The sequence below is a fragment of the Crotalus tigris genome, unplaced genomic scaffold (genome assembly GCF_016545835.1).
Source record: "Crotalus tigris isolate CLP2741 ecotype Arizona unplaced genomic scaffold, ASM1654583v1 scf7180000020000.429882, whole genome shotgun sequence".
Lineage (NCBI taxonomy): Eukaryota > Metazoa > Chordata > Lepidosauria > Squamata > Viperidae > Crotalus > Crotalus tigris.
Genome location: NW_024097814.1, coordinates 234,484 through 248,454, shown reverse-complemented (window position 1 = coordinate 248,454; position 13,971 = coordinate 234,484). Strand labels below are relative to the sequence as shown.

The 13,971-nt window shown below is 41.0% G+C and overlaps 1 protein-coding gene across 1 annotated transcript in view; it reads right to left on the bottom strand.

The window, feature by feature from the left end:
- Positions 1-13,971, bottom strand: part of LOC120318035 (dedicator of cytokinesis protein 4) — a 335,809-nt gene that overhangs the window by 178,925 nt on the left and 142,913 nt on the right. Inside the window, exons 21-25 of the mRNA XM_039365226.1 lie at positions 6,388-6,469; positions 5,318-5,488; positions 4,567-4,759; positions 2,424-2,551; positions 1,647-1,781 (exon numbers count right to left, since the gene is read on the bottom strand). Of these exons, the coding sequence (XP_039221160.1) occupies positions 1,647-1,781; positions 2,424-2,551; positions 4,567-4,759; positions 5,318-5,488; positions 6,388-6,469 (709 nt within the window). The remainder of the gene's footprint in view (positions 1-1,646; positions 1,782-2,423; positions 2,552-4,566; positions 4,760-5,317; positions 5,489-6,387; positions 6,470-13,971) is intronic.

Below are 13,971 nucleotides of genomic sequence, written 5' to 3'. Positions count from 1 at the left end.
TATAGTAGCATGATTTTGTGCCCCTACCTGAACTGCCCTGATCACCACCACCCTATTTCATCTTTAAAAGACTGGGTTGACTAGCTACAGAATTCCTGGCCTGTGGTTAGAAAATCATTGGAGGAGATGAGACTTATAAAAAGCATGCAGACAAAAAGTGGATAAAGCCCAAAGACTTCAAAATAGAAGACTGGGTCTACCTCTCCACCAAATACCTGCAGTCCAGGCAACCTTTCAAAAAACTGGGACCAAAGTACGTTGGCTCTTTTTACATCAAAAGAATCATCAACCCAGTCATAGTTGAGCTCAAACTGCTGAAATCTCTTCGGCACATTCATCCGATTTTCCATTGTAGTTTACTAAAATCAGAGATTCGATCCCCTGTGCATCCCATGTTGCCTCCACCACCCGAACCTCTCATAATTAAAGGGGAACAACATTTTGAAGTTAAGGATATTCTAGACTCTCGCAAACATAGAGGAAAACTCCAATATTTAGTTGCATGGAAAAACTTTCCTCCCTCCAGGACTGAATGGATGACCTTATGCACATTAAAGTGGCCAAACTCCTCAAATGCTTCCATAGCCAATACCCTAATAAACCAAAATAGTTCCCTACTCTAAATGTATATCTACCTTGTGTTTCTTTCTTTGTTGTGTCTTTCTGTCTTTTTTCAGGACTGACATCCTTGTCAAGGGGGGCAGGCATGTCAGATCCACCAGCCGGCATTCTGCCATCAATCAGGGAGGAGAGGGGGGGAACAAATGGGCAATAAAGCTATATACTTGTATGATGGGAAATTGGGGGGGGGGAATTGGCAGCTGAGGAAGAACAGAGCGCTTTGAAATCTGGTTTGTGTTGATGCACTGGCATCTTTGAGGCCATTTACCCTGAGAGTGGAATTTTACCAGCCCAAACACCTCAGCATTTCACAAAACATCTCGGTAGTATCAGATTGGCTATGCATGGATAGGGAGAGGACTAAGGGGAACCAAGGGTTTAGTTCTGTAATGGCTCATGGGAATTTTAAATTCCACTTGACTTTAATGCATCCAGCATCTCATAGTAAAAGTACATTTTCACTTCAACCAAATGGAGTCAAGAGTTTTACTTCCCTAGGAGATCAGGCTGGGGCAGGTTTGAAATTATTGTATATTTTCTGCAATTCTTTTTTTCCCAAAAGGGCTTCCAAACTTTGTCGAAACCTTTATAACTTAGCAGTCCTAACACTAACATAAAACCATACACTGCACACTCTTGATGGTTAGTTAACAGGTCTATAATTTGACACCAACACTTATGTTCATTTGCATTTAATATGACAAATTAGCAATACACTGTACTCTTTTTGGAACACTTACTATCAGTCCTTTAGTCATTAAAAATACTACATACTGGTACTATAAATACCCTAACATTTCAGTTCAGAATAATCACACACCAACTGAATTTAGTTTCTGATCAAACTGCAAATTCAGATATGGGTTCTTCCAATATTTTAATCTAAGATGAGCAAATGCTCCAATGCAACTGGAGCAACTGCACACATTTTAGACCAAAAATTTGTTTCTTTTAAAAAAAAATAATTGTAGGAAGGAGTTTAACAGTTCAATATTCATGATGGGTATTTCTGGTGTAATACTTACTGTAACATCCTGAAACTGAAGCTGCATGGTAGAACCTGCTGCTTTTGGGCAGTTTGTGATCTCCAAGATGGTTCTGAGTAATACATCTAGTAGACTGTTCACAATTACATCTATTTCTTCCAATACTGACTTATCCTTTGATTTGTTTAAAAAAGAAGAACAAAATCATACACATTGGTGTACTGAAAAATAAATGTAATAATCTCATTTTGCTATAAAACTAGTCATACTATTAATGGGAAGAATTAGATACTGCATGCTGGATGTTCCAATTTAGGAGATATTTATTTAACCTTTCCTATGCAAATACTTTCATGGAGAAAATCCATATGATTGCTAGGGGTCAAAACCAACTGTATAATCAAGCAATCAGTGTAAATACTTATCAACTGATTTATAAATTTTAAAAAAGCAATAAAAGAAATTGATTAAAACAGCAGAAAAATATAGTCATGAAGAAAATAAAAAATAAATAAAAGCAAAAGAATCATTCATGCAATATTCACAAAGGGAAGACCTAGCTTTCATTAAATACATAAAAGATAGAGTGTGTCTCAAAAATTTTAAGCAGGGTAAGTATTTAAGATAATAGGTATCACTATGAAGAAGGCTTCCCTGTGGATATCTGAAATAATAGTGAGGTTCTTAGCCCAGGAAACAGTATCTCCCTTAATTATCTCAATGAGCATTTTAATAATAAACTTTAGTCTTACTTCCCTTTGAAATAGACTTCTTAACAATTAAAAGCCCATTTTCTGTGATATTCCTTCTACTTACAGAACTATTTTTCTTAATGAAGCAAAATATGTTGCTAAGGATATGCGCACACATGATCAGATCCTTTTGTTCTTGCAGGTGCATATAAAGGTGATGCAAAACTACTGGTAGCAAAATATACCGGGACTCTGGAAGAGAAAATATATACAATGGACGCTGTCTTATTATGGCTATTGTTTCATTTATGCTTTAAAGTAACTGTAGAATAATTCTATGATCTAGTCTTTTCAGTGATTAAGAATGCAAACTGAACTATCAAAGGACTAGATTTAGTTTTTACATTAACTCACAACCACAACTGAGATCAAAATTTCCATTGTAAAGCAAGATGGTTGTTAACTGAGTTGCACCCAATTTTGCAACCTTTTTTTGCTACAATTGTTTAGCAAATTACTGCAGTTGGTAAGTGAATCATGTGGCTGTTAAGCAAGCCTAGCTGCTCCCATTGACTTTTCTTGTAAGCTGAAATGGAAAAAGCATTAATATTAACAGTTTTTTCACAATTTTAATTTCACTAACATATTGCTAAAATACTATTCTATATTGCTAAAATACTATACTATTCTATTTTAGTAAACTCCAGGTGAATATATTCCTTTTTTAATGTGATGTACTATTCAGGCATAAATATTTTAATAATGAGAATATTGCCTGGATGAGTACATTCTTCAAAAGAAATTTGACTATTGTTTATTGTCTTTGGACTTTACTATGGAATATATTCAGTACCTTCAAAAAAAAACATTTATAAACATCTGAATTTGAGTAAATTCAGTGAAAGCTAATGGGGAGCTATAAATCAATTTCGGCAGCAGGGCAAAGCCAACTTGGTACGGTACCACAGAACATCAAATGTTATATCCTGCAACTCTATGTATCTCTACACTTCTGGCAAAGAAAACCCCAAAACATGTTCCTCTCCCCTTCAATACTATACAAGTCTGACTAGCACAGTGGTGGCGAACCTATAGTACGGGTGCCAGAGGCGGCACTCAGAGCCCTCTCTGTGGGCACGCGTGCCGTCGCCCCAGTCCTAGGCATTCAGCTGGGTTATATAAAACCTTTTTGCTTTAGGCCTCCGCCGCTGTGTACAAAAAAAAAGGTTCAATCAGTCAATTTCAACTTCTCGCGGGAAAAAAAAAGATCTGGCAAAGTTGGAATTGATTGATTGAACTTTTTAGTCCCACCCAGTCTGCTGTTACCACTGCAACCATGCCCACCCAATGGGCCACACCCAGATAATGGCCACACCCACCCGGCACCCAACGATGCATAAGAGGGTTTGGGGTTGCAGTTTGGGCACTTGGTCTCTAAAAGGTTTGCCATCACTGGACTAGCAGATAAATAGTTTTAGAACAGAAAGATATTTTCCCCAAAGCTTTTTGATCAGTCTACAAATGTAGTCATCCACATGTTGTATACATATTGCTTCTACATGTATGTTTCTGCACTCTGTATTGAATCTGTATCCCTGAGATGAGTATAGAGAAGGCTATGTATGCTCCATTTTAGGTCTTATGAACAGAAAAGAGAAGGAAAGCAGTTCAGAAGTTGGAAGCATTCTGAGATGTGGTCCATTATGGCTGCAAAGAGAAATTTTTTTCCTGCACTTTTTTTATTCGTAGTACCTGGCCAAACATGACCATTTTTATTTGTCCAGGCTTCTCTCACCATACCAAATTTGGTTCCTTTCTGTTTGGAGAGTTATCTTTCTGACAGACAGACAGGAAGACAGAGCCCTAAGCCTGCCTGCCTGCCTGCCTGCCTGCCTGCCTACCTACCTACCTACCTACCTACCTGTCTATCTATCTATCTATCTACCTACCTATCTATCTATCTATCTATCTATCTATCTATCTATCTATCTATCATCTATCTATCTATCTATCTATCTATCTATCTATCTATCTATCATATCTGTATAGCTGCCACCTCATATGAAAGTAACTCTGGGCAGCTTACAACACTTAAATAATTAGACTGCTGAACTTCTGGTCCTGCAAAAAGTGATTCAAGGGATTCACCATCCATACTTTGGTGTAAAGTCCAAATGTTATTAATTTTTATCTGTTTTATACACAATCAGCATGTGCCAGGAACTATTTCAATATTAGTTAATTAGGAATGGTATTTGGTTTTCTACCTGGATTGGTATACAATTGGCTTTCCACTGTTTTTCCAATGCACTGAAGTTTCACTGCTTGAAGAGAATCATCCGCATTTGTAATGATTGGCAAGCTCCCTAGAGTATTACGCACCAAATTTGCTACTTCTCTCACATCAAAGAGCTTTAACAATTCTGAATACACAGCTGGGAAGGAACTGAGAAAGATTGCCTGGGAACAAACCAAGAAAAAGCTAAGTATATTACAAATCTTCAAACAGAAAAAGGAATTTAATCTTTATTTGAATTTAATTGTAAAAATTATAATTTTTCTCTTTTCCAAGAAAACAGATATTTAAAATTTGCTCTTAATAGTTTTTTCCAAGGGAAAAAAAAGAATATAAATAATATTATTGTGAATTAATTTGCAGTTTTAAATGAATATGAGACATCCAAGGACTATGGTGAAAATAGAGAAGGACTAGAATTAAAAAACAAAACAAAAAAATAACTGCAAAAGCTGCATCTGAATCATGGAAAACAACTGGAAACAAAAAATTCTATAGCTTGTTAATTTAGCCAAAAACTTCATACAGAAAAACAGTACTGTCAGATGTTTAATCCAACTTTTGTTACTAATATGTGAATGTCATTACAGCTGAAAATAGATCAGAAACATTAACATATCACATTTAAACACTGACTATGTTTTTATACTTCAGTTACAATGCACAGAAGCAATGTGAAAAACAGAAGTAATCATGTAAGGCAGTATTTTTGCACAACTTACTTGGGCTTGAGATAAAGCATTGATTCCTTTGGTTTCTTGGGAAAGGAAAAATCGTACTGACATCAAAAGCTCTTGAATACAACAGCAGAATTCCTCCTCATTTTGTCCACCAGTAGCAAGAGAGAATAGCTTCCGAGACTGAACTATATATTTAAATATATATTCTTGGGCCTATAGAATAAAATGTGTGATTTTATATCATTCCCTCTTATAAATAATAAATATTTTTCTAAGAGCACTAGTTAAATAGTATATAGCCTAAAATATAAAATGGATAGCTCATATCACAAAAGGGCAACTCTTTGCTGAATTTGTTGATTTTTTTTAATGTTCAGTCTTTCTAAATTAAGGGGAATTGAAAGCCAGTGTCAGACTGATCATCATTGCTTTACTTCAAGCTTACTCCCAGCTGCCATGGAAACAATGGGGAGGGGGAAGCATTGAATATTTGGGAGGGGAAGCATACAAGAGGTGAAACTGGAATTTCTGAGAAGCAATGGGAAGGCCTGGACTCAGAGAGGTCAGCTTGGGTTGTTTAACATCTTCAAGGCCAACTGCCCTGGGATCAGCATGCATGAAGGAGGAGCAATGCATCTGGATCAGAGACATTCCCAAAACATCTTCCTGGCTGATAATTGAACTCTGGTTGCCTGGCTACTGGGGGGGTGGGCTCTGGGGTTAGTTTCAATTTGTTTCTTCCCACATGTTTTGCTTCAGACCTTGCATTCAGTTCTTTCCTAGTAAAAGTATTCTTTCTCTGAATCTATGAAGTCAATTCTTTTCTTTCCTAGGGATTGTTCAGAGGCAGTCCTGACATTAGGTCAACCTGGAGACTGCAGTCTATCATGGGGACCGAGCATCTAAATGTCCAGCCACGAGAGTGAACTGGGAGAGACCGGAGCTCCAGGTGGATCAAACAATATTAACAATTATATTAAATCAGCTTCTTCAACCTGCTCCTAGTCAGATGTGTCAGATAAATGGAGCCACGCTAACAGGAAATTATAGGAACTGTAATTTAGGAAAAGCCTCTGAATGGAAGCAGGTTACACAAAGCTAATTGAGATTACCTTTAATACTTCCTGATTGTGTGCTTGCCTTTCTACTTCAGTAAATCGGTCAACATGCCACTTCAATACTTTTATGAGATCTCTAAAATATAAAACAAAACTTACAAGTCTTAATTAATTGTTAAGTAGCCTAATAACTGACGTGAATAATAATTCATAATTTAATCAGTACATATATCTACTGAAAATTAAGCCTCAATAAGCTACTTCCAGGGAAATGAGCAATTATGCAAAACAATTCAAATAAAATGTCATTGAAAAAAAACCTATTCAGTGGATAATCTTCTGTATTTAAATTGTTGAATTATGAATATAGAGAATAGGACATTATTATTGGCATATATATTCACAAATCTAATAAAGTTTGGATTTCTTTTAAGATACTAATATTTTTTGCTTTCTAGATAGGAAAGTTAATTAGCCAACCTCATTGTAGTATGTGCAAGGTTTTCATCTCCAAATCTCAGAAACTCAAACATCCTCGATAAACTTTGCTCTTACAATCTGAATAGGACACGATTCTCCTCACTCAGTATTTTCATTTAATATAATATTATTGTTGTGTCCTGAGCCTGCAAAAGCAGGCTCGGGACGTTGCAATGGTCCCGGGCAGTTGCAAGCTGCCCGGGACCAGACTGGCTGGCGCCGGCTTCGTGCGCATGCGCGAGGCGCGGAGCACGCCTAATTGTTGCCATTCTGCCCGGGGAACATTATTAAGGGAAACAGAGAGGCCTGCGAGCCTCAGAGCTGTAATGGAGCAGAAGAGACTACAATAAAGACTTCTTGACACTACGAGATGTTCTGTGCTCATTCGCCATTAAGCCGAGGACTCAACACTGGCAACGAAGGTGGGATGTCTTACAATTAATTAAGAAGAATTGTAAGCTTACCCAGGAGTCCTGAGAGCAGCTAGGAAGACGGCGTTAAATTCAGCACCTGCCTGCCAGTACAGCGTCGCTGGAGATAAGCTGGCTGATAGATCCCTTCCTTACAAAGGAGAAAATGGCGAAGATAGGGAGACTCTCTGAAATTGATGTCATGCACCCAGAAAGATGGGAGTCTTATGTGGCCAGAGTAGAAAACTATTTTAGAGTAAACCAAGTAAGAGAAGATGGCTTAAAGGCCGCTACTTTGCTGTGTGTCTGTGGTCAAGATGCATTTGAAATTGCTGAAAACTTAGCAGCCCCTGCGCCTCTTGAATCTGTCACCTACACAGATTTAAAAAAATTACTAAAAGAACATTTTCAGCCCAAGTTGTCTGTTATTGCATGGAGACATACTTTTGAACAGAGGGATCAACGGGCTGGTGAATCAGCTAAAGAATACATTGCAGCTTTGAGAACAGCAGCTAAGCCTTGTGAGTTTAAAGACTTAGAAGAAAGGTTGAGAGACAGATTTGTATGTGGGCTTAGGAACAGAGACTTGCAGCAGAGACTTTTTGCAAAGGAAGACATATTGTTCCAAGATGCCTTGAGAGAGGTTACTGCAGAAGAGGCAGCAGGTGGGGCAATCAAGAACATGAGGCCTATCAGGAGCACTCCAGAAGCTGTTTCCGTGCACCATGAGGGAGTCCAGGAGAGCTCGGAAGAGGATCCTGAAGACGAGATGGATCATCTCTACCCAGCCAAAGAAAGGAAGCAGAAGGAAGGCAAAGAAAAGTCTTCAGCTGTACCCAAGTGCTTCGGGTGTGGAGGTCGCCACAAGAGGACCGACTGCAGGTTCCGTTCTGCAATCTGTAGAGCATGTGGAAAGCAAGGCCACATAGCAGCTGTGTGTCTGGGCCGTCAGAAGGTACAACCCCGAGAAGAATTGCGCCTGAAAGGTACCAGGGTCCCCAGCCAAAACAGGGTGGGTTTCTGTGCATCACGAAGAAGCATTTATAGGACAGGCACACACAAGCCACTTAAAAAGAAACTGTCACTTAAGGTGAAGTTGCAAGGAGTTCCATTGGTTATAGAACTAGACACTGGGTCTGCACTTTCAATTATTTCCATTCACACATTCAGAAAGATTTGCTCTAGCAGTGGGTTCCAGGCCAAGCTTAGGCCATCCAATATAGTTCTAACAGACTTTCAAAACTCCAAGGTGTGTAGTAAGGGGGAGGCCACCCTTAATGTACAATACAAGGATTTTGAAGGTCCATTAGATGTATTGGTAGTTGGGGGTGAGCGCACGAGTCTCATAGGACTTGATTGGTTTGAGGCCTTGGGAATACAAGTTACAGGGCTTAACAGTTTGCAAACATTAGGTCTACAAGAAGTCTGCAAAGAATTTGCAGATGTCTTCAGCTCTCAGCTGGGTATATACAAAGGGCCCCCAGTTTCCTTAAAGCTAGACCCCACTGTCACTCCTATCAGAGTAAAAGCAAGGAGAGTACCTTTTGCTTTAAAAGGAAAAATTGATGCTGAATTGGACAAATTGATTCAGCAAGGTGTCTTAGAACCTGTTGACTCAAGTCCTTGGGAAACTCCCATAGTCACGCCTCTTAAGGCTAATAGGGACATTCGCATTTGTGCAGATTACAAATGCACTCTAAACAAGGCATTGCAACAACATGCATATCCTGTACCTATAGTCAGTCATATTCTGGCCTCCCTCAAGGGGGGGGGGCGTGTTTTTGCAAAGCTAGATTTAGCACAGGCTTATCAACAGTTTCCTGTTGATGAAGCTACTGCTGTAGCACAAACCATTGTAACACAAGGGGGGCATTCAAAGTCAAAAGACTACAATTTGAAGTAAATGTGGCTCCTGGAATTTTCCAAAACATAATGGAAAATACTTTGAGGGGTATACCAGGGGTTTGCCCCTATTTTGATGATGTCTTAATAGCTGGAGACTCCACTCAAAATTTAGCTGAGAGATTGAGGGCTGTCCTGCTGCGCTTCCGGAAAACAGGCCTCAAGCTTAAAAAAGACAAATGTAAAATTGGGGTGCCTTCTACAGATTTCCTGGGATTCAAAATAGATGCCAATGGCATTCATCCTGCTGAGTCCAAATTAAAGGCTATTATGAAAGCTCCTAGGCCTAGGTCCAAAGCTGAACTACAAGCTTTTCTGGGCCTCTTGAATTTCTATAATGCATTCATTCCTAATAAAGCTAATGTAGCTGAACCACTTCATAGGCTTCTGGACAAACAGGCAGTGTGGCAGTGGTCACAGGCACATGAAGCAAGCTTCAATGAGGTTAAGGCCTTACTTACATCCAATACTGTGCTTGCACATTTTAATGAAACTCTTCCTGTGTGCATTGCTTGTGATGCTTCCCCTTATGGGGTGGGAGCAGTACTTAGCCATCTAAGACCTGATGGAACTCAGGTTCTTGTTGCATATTACTCCAGAACCTTGTCTTCTGCTGAGCGAAACTACGCCCAGATAGACAGGGAAGCCTTAGCTGTTGTTGCTGGGATTAAAAAATTCCATGATTTTTTATATGGCAGACATTTCACGGTCTACATTGACCATAAGCCTTTGTTGGGGTTGTTTACTACAAACAAACAAACCCCCCATATCATCTCCCACAGAATGCTGAGATGGTCTATCTTTCTGTCAGCCTATGATTTTTCTTTAGTTCACAAACCTGGCAAAGAAATGGGCCATGCTGATGGCCTCAGTAGATTACCCTTACAAGTGGTAGAGGCTGACCCTGCCCCTGCCATCAACATCCTGCCTGAGTCACCTTTAAATGCCAGGGATGTGGCTGCTGAATCAGCCACAGACATCACACTCACTCGTGTACTATCATGGGTTTTGTCTGGATGGCCAGAGAGTTGTCCAGGCACTGGGTTTCAGAGTTTCTGGCTTAAGAAACATGAGTTATCCACTTTTCAGGGTTGTCTGCTGTGGGCAGCAGAGTTGTTATTCCTACCTCAATGAGGTCTAGGGTCTTGGCTCCCTTCACGAGGGCCATCCTGGCATTGTAAGAATGAAGGCGCTTGCGCGCAGCCATTTGTGGTGGCCTGGGTTAGACAAGGAAATAGAGGCTAAGGTGCATGCATGCCACCTGTGTCAGCGCTCACGCCCAGAAATGCCCCAGGCTCCTGTACATAGATGGGAGGAAACACAGTTACCTTGGTCTAGAGTGCACATTGATTATGCTGGGCCCTTTCAGGGTCAATTCTTCTTGGTCCTTGTTGATAGCTTTCAAAGTGGCTTGAGGTTGTACCTGTCTCTTCAACCACCACTGCCAAGATCATTCAAGTACTGAGGGGGATTTTTGCTGCACATGGGCTTCCGGATGTTTTGGTGTCTGACAATGGCCCTCAATTCACCTCTTCCAAATTTCAAGCTTTCTTACAGGCCAACATGATTCGTCATGCCACCTCTGCACCATTCCACCCTTCCACCAATGGTATGGCTGAACGGATGGTCCGCATCACCAAGGATGCTTTAAAGAAACTGACCTATGGGGACTGGCACCACAGGTTGGCAGACTTTCTTCTTGCGTACCACACCACACCTTCAACTTCTACTGGGAAAAGCCCAGCTGAACTTCGCTGGGGGTGCAAACTGATTACTAAACTTGATAGGTTGCACCCGGACAGACTGCCTCCTAAGGTTACACAACCCAGGGGACCGAGGTATCTACAAGTGGGTGCCCCGGTATGGACCCGTAACTATGGGCCTGGTCACTTGTGGGTTCCTGCTGTAGTATGCAAGGTTACTGGCCCTTTGTCATACGAGGTCTCATTGAATGACGGTTGTGTCCTTCGGCGGCATATCGACCAGCTGCGTAGAAGACTGGACTTACCCTCGGAAACTCCTGGGCCTTTTCCAGGGGGGGAGGGGGACCACTATGGGCAAAGGCATGGGTGTTGGCAGCAGCCGGGCCCCAACAGAGAGGCCACAGACGGCCTATTCCAAGGTTCCGCAAGTGTTCCAAACAGGAATCCATGGGAACCAGAAAGCACACAGGCACCAGTGCCTACTCCAGCCAGGGAGTCACCCAGGGGGCATACTCATCATTCACCAATACCATTCAGCACTCCAGTCAGGGAGAATAACTGGGAGCATCCTAATAACTCAAACATTGCAAGAGAGCTGGCACACAAACAGTCTAGTTGGCCCAGTACTGCTACTGTTTCCAGAAGGAGGCATTCACACAGGGAGGTGGTCAGAGAGGCAAATCCCAATTCTGACACTCCGGCACAGATGGGGGGGCAACTGAGTTTTGGGGAAATACTGAAACCCCAGACAGTCCCGTTACGGGGCTGGGGAGCGAAGGGATGCAGTCCCTTGATAGGTCCAGTGTGGGCCTGGAAGACTCTACAGAGTTGCCTAACAATGGCAGTTTTATAGAGGGGCCAGGGAGCCTGCAATTAGGCAGGTCAACCAGGTTATTGGGAGAACAAAGTCCTGGTCTGACGAGCCCAGTGGGCAAGCAAGCAGACTAAGCAATGGGGCACGGTCCATGGGGACCACCAGGGTCTGAAAGAGGGGGCATCCTCTGTGCAAAAAGAAATTGGGGATTCTCAGATTCTAAGGAGGTCACAGAGAGCAAAGAGATCTCCTAAGTATCTTGAGGACTTTGTAACTCTGCTGGCAAAGCAGAGGGTGTCTGCTGTTGGTAAAACTGGAAATACGGGCATTGGTTATTAATCCCAGAACAATAGCCCGATACCATTTGGAGCATGGGTTGGCACACCACGCTCGTGTTGAGGTCACGTGTAACTATTCATATAGTTTATTAGTCTTAGCCAGGGGGGAAGGGGTGTTGTATCCTGAGCCTGCAAAGGCAGGCTCGGGACATTGCAATGGTCCCGGGCAGTTGCAAGCTGCCCGGGACCAGACTGGCTGGCGCCGGCTTCGCGCGCATGCGCGAGCCGCGGAGCGCGCCTAATTGTTGCCATTCTGCCCGGGGAACGTTATTAAGGGAAGCAGAGAGGCCTGCGAGCCTCAGAGCTGTAACGGAGCAGAAGAGACTACAATAAAGACTTCTTGACACTACGAGATGTTCTGTGCTCATTCGCCATTAAGCCGAGGACTCAACAATTATAATATAATATAATGTAAAATAATAACATAACATAACATAACATAACATAACATAACATAGCCTTGAACGGGGGCAGACATTAGAACAGCTATACTGTATATACCTTTCATATAAAATAATATTTTATCTTGAAACAATGTGGGCCAATAATCTGATTTGGTATACAGTAGATATTTGTTTAATGATTATGCTCCATTAGCTATGAAAATTTGCACACATTTCTAGAGAGAACATTTCAATTTATTTATTTATTTATTTATGAGACTTATATACTGCTTTAAGTGCAAGCACTCTCTAAGCGGTGTACACCAGTAAGCAATGTATATATATATTTACATTGCCCCCAACAATCTGGGTCCTCATTTTACCTACCCCGGAAGGATGGAAGGCTGAGTCAACCTTGAGCCGGTGAGATATGAACCGCTGACCTGCTGAACACAGTCAGCTAAAGTGGCCTGCAGTACTGCACTCTAACTGCTGCGCCACCTCTAGTCCAATTAATACAATATTGGGTTCAATGAAAGATCTTACATAGAAATAAAGGGAGAGATTCTCAAGATCCTTGAGAATTGCATCAGATCATTAATTCTGAAGGAGGCAAATTAAACCAAACAAAGCAGACCAAGTGAAGATATGGAGAAGAAAAATATATTTCACTGTCGCAGCTTAAGTATACAGGTAGTCCTTGACATATGAACATAATGGAGCTTTCCACTTGTGGTCATAAATTACAACAGTTGTAAAGAGTGTCATCATGTGACTGATCCAATTTTATGACCCTTTTTGTGGCAGTTATTAAACTAATGTGGCAGTCATAAAGCAGGTATGACAGTCATTAAGCAAATCCTTTGTTTGCTATGCAGCAATTTTGCCAAGTATACAAAATGCAATCACATGAATGCAGGTGGTGCGTTTATAGGAACTTCGTATCTGGATCCTAAGTACTTTGGGAAGAGATCTGTTGTAAAATGGTTACTACAGTAAATGACCAACCGTAAGTCAAGCACTACCTGTAACAATCATAGCCCATTAAAGTATAAGACCATAAATGGTCGGGTGTTTATTAGTGCAGCACAGCAGCTCAAAGGCAAAAATGTCCTGCACCACACATGGAATACAAATGCAGTACCTTTCCACAACTCCTTAAAAGCAGCCACAATTTTTTATAGCTTCCAATAGGTATTTTCTACAGTTGCTATATGATGTTTAAGACAGTTGCCTTGTGAGCATTACCCAAATCCAAGCCTCCAAATTCAAAATGCTGCACTGGCCTAGTAACTAAATTCTTTCCTTGATCCGTCATCGTTCCTTTTGTACTCTCAGATTTGTGTTCTAATTTACTCATTCATATTCAAACCATGTGGTTTAAGGGCTATTAATAAATCCTTTGAGAATTAGGGGAAAACTACTTAGAATCCTAGAATCATAGGGCTGGAAGGGACTTTGGAGATCTTCTAGTCCAACCTACTGCCCAAGGCAGGAGATATTATATCATCCCAGATAAATGGCTGTCCACTTTTCTTAAAAACTTCTATTTCATTGATTCATTGTTCTGTAAGGAAATTTTTCCTTAGTTCCAGTTTGGATCTCTCT